Source organism: Aegilops tauschii, chromosome 7 (genome assembly GCF_002575655.3).
Source record: "Aegilops tauschii subsp. strangulata cultivar AL8/78 chromosome 7, Aet v6.0, whole genome shotgun sequence".
Lineage (NCBI taxonomy): Eukaryota > Viridiplantae > Streptophyta > Magnoliopsida > Poales > Poaceae > Aegilops > Aegilops tauschii.
The window spans coordinates 631,559,807-631,568,730 of NC_053041.3; the positions used below are offsets into that span (position 1 = coordinate 631,559,807).

The 8,924-nt window shown below is 41.4% G+C and overlaps 1 protein-coding gene across 27 annotated transcripts; it reads right to left on the minus strand.

Annotated features, from left to right (window-relative positions):
* Window positions 1-1,651: 1,651 nt before the first annotated feature.
* LOC123494771 (uncharacterized) lies at window positions 1,652-8,660 on the minus strand. Of its 27 annotated transcripts, XM_073505525.1 has the most exons (11): window positions 8,148-8,580; window positions 7,976-8,072; window positions 7,827-7,873; window positions 6,143-6,576; window positions 5,988-6,061; window positions 5,796-5,873; window positions 5,087-5,165; window positions 3,972-4,106; window positions 3,809-3,875; window positions 3,020-3,088; window positions 1,652-2,021 (listed from the first exon to the last, which is right to left on the minus strand). In XM_073505525.1, exons 7-10 carry the CDS (start codon window positions 5,135-5,137, stop codon window positions 3,042-3,044), a joined length of 300 nt encoding a protein of 99 aa, XP_073361626.1. In that variant the 5' UTR covers window positions 5,138-5,165; window positions 5,796-5,873; window positions 5,988-6,061; window positions 6,143-6,576; window positions 7,827-7,873; window positions 7,976-8,072; window positions 8,148-8,580; the 3' UTR covers window positions 1,652-2,021; window positions 3,020-3,041. The 27 variants fall into 26 exon arrangements, 17 of the variants coding, with proteins under 17 accessions (XP_073361626.1, XP_073361635.1, XP_073361632.1 ...); XR_012189934.1 differs by having other exon boundaries at window positions 3,981-4,106; window positions 5,988-6,576; XR_012189935.1 differs by having other exon boundaries at window positions 3,978-4,106; window positions 5,801-5,873; window positions 5,988-6,576.
* Window positions 8,661-8,924: the final 264 nt, after the last annotated feature.

Genomic DNA, 8,924 nt, shown 5'->3' on the forward strand with positions numbered 1-8,924 from the left:
GTGCCCGTTTTATTAGGGCAGATAAAAATAAAATAAAAGGAGTACAATTTGCCAGGGTGGATTTTTTTAACACAGTACAATCGAAATCGCTCACATGCACGAGCATACACTCACCCCTATGAACGTAGACACATACATCCTTCACATACGATCACCTGAGCGAATGTGCCGGCATAACATCTTGAGATTTTACGAAGTCACCGCAGACGCCTGGCGGTCGACGGGGACGTCTCCTCCCACTGAACGAACATCGTCGGAAGCCTGAGTAAATTCAGGAATAATGCAAGCACCAATGTCAAAGTCTAGGACCTGGACCTTAGTGGGCTGGGGATACCATTGTCATCCAAACCATCCAACCAAGGGTCGGTTAGCGCCTCGATGAAACTTCTAATCGTTTATACTTATAGAAATCGAGGGGAAACCCCTTTTACTCATATAAAAGAAAAAATGGAACGAAAGAACCAAGAAAACTATGGCCCCAAAAGGGAGGGCAAAATAAACTTTTTTACGTGAAAAAACAAACGCCCTTCCCATTTCAATAAGATATATTGAAAATAAATAAAGTATCATTTTTTGACACTCAATTTATCGCACAAGTCATATTTGGTCCTTCAACTTTTTATGGTATACATCGCCCCCTCACTCCCTCCCCCTCTCTCTCAATCTCACTTTCCCTCTCCCTCCCCCTCTCTCCACATCAAATAACTCAGATCCCTCCCACTTGCTAACCACACAGGCGACAATCCCAACTTCTTAGCCACTTCATCTAGATAAATATTAGCACGCACTCCCTCTGTTCTAAAATATTAGACTTTTTAGAGATGTCAATGCAGACTACTTCCTCCGTCCCGGTGTATAAGTCATTCGCGTGGTTCTAGGTCGACAATTTAACTATTTAAATACGTATTATATGTGACAAAAAATATATGTTTAGAAACTACATCCGTGTAGAAATCTAGTGATATACTTTTCATGACATATAACACATATTTATTTCCTCAAACGATTACCTATTACTACGTGAATGACTTATACACCGAGACGGAGGTAGTACATAGAGAGCAAATGAGTGAATCTACACTCTAAAATATGTGTATATAAATCCGTATATAGCCGTATTGAAATCTCTAAAAGGTCTTATATTTAGAAACAGAGGGAGGAACAGAGAATTCACATATGTGCATTGTGTTAAATTATATGCTTTTATCACCTTCTTTTGAATTGATATATTTTTTAGTGACAACAAACAATCTGTTTCAACAAAGCACACATAAATTTGCAAACCACCACATGTTAAAAGTAAACCTTCGCACTTTATTTGTATGGTACAAGGGAAAAATATTTTTTGTTGAGAAGCTTCCATATAAAGATTTACATTGTCCCCATGGGCATGAACGCAAATGTTTAAGGTCGACCCCCACTTTTGAAATGCACAATTTTTCAATTAGTTCCCTTTCTGGAAAATTTTAAGTTTCTCTGTTTATTTATTTTTTATTTTTGAAAATTTAAAGGTGCACAAAGGAATAAAAAGACTCTCGAAAACTTTCGGGTTACGTCCGAGGCAAGGCTTTCTTTAAAGCATATAGCTAGGCTGAAAAGCGCTCAACTAATAAAGAATAGATCAGAAGCGCGCCTTGGCGCGCGTTGCCTGGCTGAGCACGATGACCCACCATTTAAAACTTCAATATAACAAAGCATTTGAGAACATACAAATAGAATAACCGCTCGAAATAAATGTGTTCAATATATATCACAAACACTACAAAGATATATCAAGAGCAAGAGATAGATGCTGCCCAGGACAGCTGAGTTTAATATAGGGCATACAAATCAAATATATCTTTGTAGTGTTTGATTTGATTTGGTATATATTTGATGTCGGCTGAATCGCTGATGTCGGCTGCTGGTTGCTGGTTCAACTGGCGACCAGTCGATGTCCAAGTAGGCTGATACTGTTCTAGTTGGAGATGGCATCTTCATCGTTGTATGGGCAGCAGTCTTCAGGTGTTAAATTTCATTAACTGTTGCAAAATAAAAAACCTACTGTCATTTCCAAAGGGAAACAAAACCCACAAAACAAAAAAGAAAGTACTTTCAGCAAGAGAGTTGACATAGCCAGACACACGCGTACTGCTCATCAATTAAATATGAAAAGAACATTTAATGTGAATAAGCTGGTGTGGTATATGAGGATCTGTTCACTGTTCATATCTATCTATACTTGAAAGTAAGTTCCGCTGATAGCATGGTACACTTTTTAGACTGAAACAAAATAGCCATCAACGTTTTGCCAAATGCAGAAATCATTCCCTGAAACTACCTTCTCATGTTGGAAATAAAAACAGGGATAAGTTGAGTACTAATTTATAACTAATGGTGAATTTAAAACAAATAAATACCTAGACAAAGTGGTGCTCCATCTGGAAAAGGTGCATAGACTATAAACTAAAAAGTAAGAAAATACTTTCTGACGTTAAGGAGCATGAAGATATAAGAGTAATAGAAAAGGTCAAGAAACCACTGATAAAATTAGAAAAACTATCAGAAGCCACCAAATTTCCCAAGCTCAACTATAGAACATGTGAAGAAATACAGCTCGAGCACCAATTTATTTATGACTTAATCGCCAGCTATAACTCAATCTAATTACACAAAGAAATACCTGACAATTACAAATACATATTACCCTTGTATTACTGGTTCATTCTCAATCTAATTACTGGTTCGTTAATGTTTCCCCTTTTACTCATGTTCATTTTGGTGACAATTGATCATCCTATGTAATTTGTACATGAATCATTGCTGTCATATAAAAGAAATCCTAGAGCAGCAAAAAATGACAATGACTAAAATTAAAAATATATATAAAAGTATACCTAACACTAAACCTCACATAAGCAAGTGCTACTTTCAAGTATTTCCATTGTGTCTGTATGCATCACTACTAAAGAATTGAATAAACCAGCTTCAAATCAGATCAACGTCAGGTACACATCGGACAAAGATGACATGTTAGTACCTCTCAATAGATGTCTAATGTCTTAACCTTCCAGATTCAGTTTCTTTGATAATGTACTGCAGATGCAAGCTGCCACACCAACAGATAAAGTGACCCGGAATGTCAAATAAAATCCAAGTAAAATAGGATTTGAACAGATAAAAAAGGTGAGGGTAGAAACACATACTGTTTAGTTAATTTCTTTTAAAGAAGAAAGTTGTATACATCAGAAGACATATTCTATACATAATTTCCCAGAAGAAAAACCGAAGCATTTGTCTTCTATTCTTTGTTCATACTTAAACATGGCTATGCTGCTTGGGATAAGTGCCTACCTTACAGAACCATTATAGGCGTATCATATCTATCTGTTTCTCTAGTTGTACCATCAGATAAGTTATCTCTTGTTGTTTGCTCTAAATTCAACACAACATTCAAACATTGCACATGATAAGGCTGGAGCATAAAGATAAAATCTGTAAAGGAGGAGTAAATTGATAAGTAACCATTAATGGGGACAGAAGACAAATCCTCCAATTTTTAAGGTACACACATGACGTGAGCAGCTCCAACAAGCAAATCAATAGCTCACTTGTAGGGCATAGCAGAAACACACAAAAAGAATAATAAGCCCCACCAGAATCTAGATAAGTGACAAAAAAACACGATTCCATCTCCTAGTCAACCCAGCCGAGCAAGAATAAAAATACAAAGGGAATAATATACTCTTTGATGTCAGGCCTCTACCAACAAGACCACAAGCAAGCAAATGGCTGGAGATCTGAGAAGAGAAGAAGAAAAGGGATTGACCTACAGAACAATGGCCGACGCAGCAGGACAAATCGACCAGAAGCACCAGCACCCGCAGCTGACCAACCTGCAAGGGAAAAAGAGCAAATCAAGGATGAGCTCCAGGCAACCACAACTGGGATGGTCAGGAAAAGAACACATATAGATCGAGGGACGCAGCAACAGATACGACGATGGAGATGGCGCGCTCCGCCTGGATCTCCTCCTCTGCTCCAGCCATTGACGCGCCCACTGCGGTGTCGGAGTAGGAGGGCACAGGAGCCGACGGCATGCCTTGAGCCTGGTCAATCAGGGCGGTCTGAGGACCGGCAGCAGGTGGAAGCTCGGTCATGTGCACACAAAATATCAAATTCATTGGAGCACAACAAACAACAGCAGGAGTAGCAAGGCAAAAACCAACAATAGCAGAAATTGTAGGCCATGAGCAGCAACGGTCGGCCACAAGCAAGACATGCACAACGGCCGGCAATCAACAGCAGCAGCAACACGGCACACAACAAAAATAGCAGCAAGAGCCGACCACGATCAGGACCCACGCAAGAGGCGTCCACGAGCGCGACACACGTGGGGCCGCCGACGGCAAGAGAAAGCAGAGTTAAACATGATTGTTTGCCGTGATTTGCCCTTTGGGCCTTGCCATGAATATATACTGGACGAAACTTGATCATCAAGATTACATCGAGATGTACGGGATCCCATTAGGATCAATCTATGATTACAATAACAATGGCTATCCTTAATTACATGATTCTCTAGGGTTTACATTGATTAACAAGCAGCACTGCCATTAGCTCTGCCAGAAAAATGCTACTACTTCCATCAAAGATAGGAGGATACCTTAGAGAACAACAAAGCATTACATAGAACTAAGGCGCATATATGTGAAATATTTGTACTAAAGCCAAATTGCAGTTACTTTTTCTAATGATTGTTTGACTGCAGATATATGTTGATTTTATATACAAGCAGTATGGTATGCAGAAATAGATATACACAGCAATATCCCAGATGTAGAGTACTTGAATTCTATAATAATCAGGTATTATATACCTCGAAACTAAAATTTCCAAAAAAACTATACCCAAATTTGGTTTGGATTTGTGCATAAATCATGGTGCCCTGGCTCCATGGAGCACCAATTCAATGTGCAATATATACTGTATCAGTAGCGTTCTCCCTTACTATTTGAAAACAGCAGATTTAAGTTATGATGGAGACGTAGTTGTGAAATGAGCAGTAGGGAGAGTGTCCAAGAATCAAATGGAGCATCTGAATTACCTGGGTGCTCATTGAAACAAATTGTGCAGAGATTAGTTCCACAGGAGCCATCGCACTACCAGACTTGAGTATGGTTATCCTGCCATCAAAACCAAATGGTTACTACAGGAGCATAACACTATAGAACACTTAAATGTCAAAAAATGGGCAGTGCCAAACTTATAGAGAGTATACTACTCATACTTGGTAAATCTATAATGCATTTCTTTGGATTGAACAATAATATCATAATTGAACCAATTTTTCTGCTGGTTAGCCTATTTCAGATTGTAAGCACATAATTGGTAAATCTATAATGCATTTCTTTGGACGAAAACAACCTATACTTTGATCCTAAGGGTACAACATGGATTACTTCTAGATAACTGATGCAAAGTATCAGTAGTTAGTGATATTTATACACATGGTCTGCTTATTCCCGTTCTTTTTCATTCACACATAATGAAATTTCAGCTACAAGGTACAACAGATCCCGAGAAGAAAAATAAAAATGCCACGAAACTGCATGAACCATCTTAACTAATATAGATATAAGCCAAAAAATAATAGATGTACTGACAATGTCTAAATTAGCACGTCACACAGTATTCAAAAGGATAAATATATAGCAATAGATAAGGCAAAGCACCACTGAAAAAACACCATCACAGTATATAGCAACTAAAAACAAGAGAAAAATGAAATGCTCAGGAAAGGAAAAGTTCATTACCACACCTAATTGATGGCCTGCAGCATGAGTTCCAAGTGGATCTATGAGGGATACACGGATTGCATCAACCAAGCCATCCTTCAAGACAGCAAAAAGAATATATCATGGAAGAACCAGAGGCATCAAATCACATAAAAGACATGGCATCAGCTTTCAGTCCACAAAGAGATCGAGATTGAGACGGAGACGGACCTGTAGGGCATTGGCAGTCATGACACAACTATATGCCCAGCTCTCTTGAATAAACTTCTTGGAACATACTGTTTCTGAAAAAGCCACATAGATTACAAGAATGAGTACGCCTTGACATCAAACCAAGAACAATTAGAAAATAAATGTTCTCATACCACATTGGAGTGAATGGTCCTAGGTACATGCCACATATTGAGCAAATCCAAAGAATTTTATAAAATTGACAAACAGCAATCTGATTATATGGACGGAAAGAGTAATATACTGGTATCCACTCCCTTACGTATTTACATATTGAGAATATACATATAGCAAGTCAGTATATCATCAGAAGATAGCAACAAAGAAAGTATTGGATAAGTGATGAGAAACCAATGACAAATGAACGATCCACTCTTACGGCCTCCCTTTCTCTTTCGACATTTCATGGTGACCTCCTATTTTGTCCCTCTCAAACCGCAGGACACACACACATGCTAATCTTTATGTCAAGCTGCAAAGAAAGGGGGCGCGGCCAGCTGGGCGAAGGAGAAGGTGGCGGCGAGGACTGCAGCAGGATCCCAATGGAGCGGCTGGGTGAAGGAGGTGCCTAAAAGTAATAACAATTTAACTTGAGAAGGTGACACTCAATTTTAATATACTAAATATAAATACATTGGTACCCAGGATCTAAAAGCAGAACACAAACCACTGTCTGGTCCCCCAGCTGAACCACAAAAATAATGGGGGTGGGGTTGTGGGGGTTGGGGGTAACATGAATGCGCGGTGCAGCTCGTCCTCCCAACCAACAGCAAAAGCAGCCCAGGTTCCCTCAATTTCAACCATTGTAATTGGGGGAGGAAGAGCTAGCACGAATGCACACTGTTGCTGCCCCCAGTCAGTAGCAAGCCAACCACCCTAGGCAGAGCTACTACCAATTACGCGCATTATCAATATAACTCAGAGGTAGCATAGTTTTCTACCGAATGTATACATGTGTATAGTCACTCAGAGGTACCAGAGTTTTGGAATTCGAAGCGTTTACAGAAGCTGAAATAGAACCATATCTGTGTTTACATCAGGCTTATGATATTATGGCATGCCTTTTCTTCTCTATCCGTCGCAATAAACCTTTGATGGTTGACACTAAGATAAAGCACATGTTCCGTCAGAAAATACTCCCCTTATGGTCCAGTCCATCAAAAACAATATATTCCATTTCATGCTTTCTCAATTATTTTTGGTATCAATACAATTGGACAAGAAGAATGTATGATAAAGGCTGGAAGATAACAATAACCTAAAAACAGAAGATCCTCCAGAATCTAGAGTATTAGCAGAGTAGCGCGATACAACTGATATGTAGAATTAGGCAGTAATATTAGTAGTGAAATAAGAATATGGTTATATCTCACATACAGAAAAATATATCAGAATCTGTTATGGGTGAACTGAAATATATCTGCAAACAGTTCTATGATTTATCATTTCCATATGTAGAGGAACCACGATTACTTTGGACATACCTTATTAAGCCTCCTTGTGATTATTGTTTTCCTTGTTCCAGAGCTCATGTACAAATGATTTCCATGGTGATACAGAAAAAGGTGAAGCAAGCATATAAACAGTGACCCTCCCAGTGAGTGAACAAAATGTAAAAATGAAACTTCATTTTCATTTAGTGCAAACTATGATTCAATCTTTCTTCTTTTTCCAGCAAAATTGTTAGTATTCAACATGTAGTTGGAGACAGGGCTACAACTCTAATCTTGACTGACAGACACGAACAGGTCTCATACACTATTTTCTGCTGCTGGAAACTAAATCAAGCTAGTCAATAGAAGAGAAAGAGGAGCTTACCCATCTTCTTCTTCCTAGCAACTCTGGAAGACTGCCAATCCAGCACCCTGCAAATGAACAGATCACATATCAAATTGAATCTGAAACGAATGGGTGCAAGAGACAGGGGTTGGAGGGAAGGAAATGGGGGAAGTGGAGAGGGTGCTCACCGCTGCCTTCCCACGGCTCACCTTGGGTCGTCTTCTTTCCAGAGGTGCACGAACGTGTCCAAAGAACTGCAACCCCACAGCGGCTGCTGCACCAAATCTGAGAGAGAAGGAAAAAGAGGAGAGGGTGAGAGCTAGAGCAGATAAGAGAGGAGGAGGAGGGGGATGAACTCACCGCAAACAGAGGAGGCCCAGCCCGATGCGCCCTGCAAGGCTGCACCCCGTGGCCAGCGGGAAGCGGAACCGCGCGTTGGAGCGAGGGAGGAGACGAAGATGAGCCGCCAGAGATGCAGCGAGGCCTGGGCGGTTCCTGGCGCTGGATCGATCCACCAAAGAGCGTTGGTGGCCTCAAGCCATTGGAGCTCGTCGGCATCGCCCAAGGCGTAGCCTCACCCCCAAGAGCCCGACCGCCGCCGCTACTAATGGCTCCGCCGCCCTTCATGGTCGTGAGGGGCTAGCACAAGGGATGGCCAGGAGTAGCAGGGAGGCGCAGAGGAGCAGCGGCGGCTCGGGCCGGAGAGAAGGAGGGGAGCGAGAGCGACGGCTGCGCGAGAGATGCGAGGGAGAGAGAGAAGAGGGAGGGTGAGAAAACGCTAGCCGTCTCACCCGATTGGGGATGAGTCTGCGAACCAGGTAAAGCCATCTCGCGTCGGGTACGCGAAAAGTTGAAGATGCCCTCGGCGGCGACGAGAATTTCGGCGGTGGAAACGAGATCTTTACCGCTGGGGAGCGCAGACGGATGCATGGGACGCGCCACACACACACAGAATGACACGCGGGGGTCACCAGGCGCGCTACCCCACAAGTCAGTGAGACCCAGGGAGTGAGCGGCAGCGCGGGGAGGCAGTAACTATTCATTCCTATAGTGCTACTCTCAGATCTGACGGCAGAGTACGTCCAATGGCTTGATCCGACGACCCAAACTCCATCAAGCGAACGCATCCGACAGCCG

Bases quoted from the DNA above. Each gene is read 5' to 3' on its own strand.
- LOC123494771 (XM_073505522.1), bottom strand. From the start codon at position 5,137: ATGGCTCCTGTGGAACTAATCTCTGCACAATTTGTTTCAATGAGCACC. The intron at 4,107-5,086 runs GTAATTCAGATG...GCCGGTCCTCAG, and splicing joins TTGTTTCAATGAGCACCCAG to ACCGCCCTGATTGACCAGGC. The intron at 3,089-3,808 runs GTCAATCCCTTT...TTGGTGTGGCAG, and splicing joins CGTCGGCCATTGTTCTGTAG to CTTGCATCTGCAGTACATTA.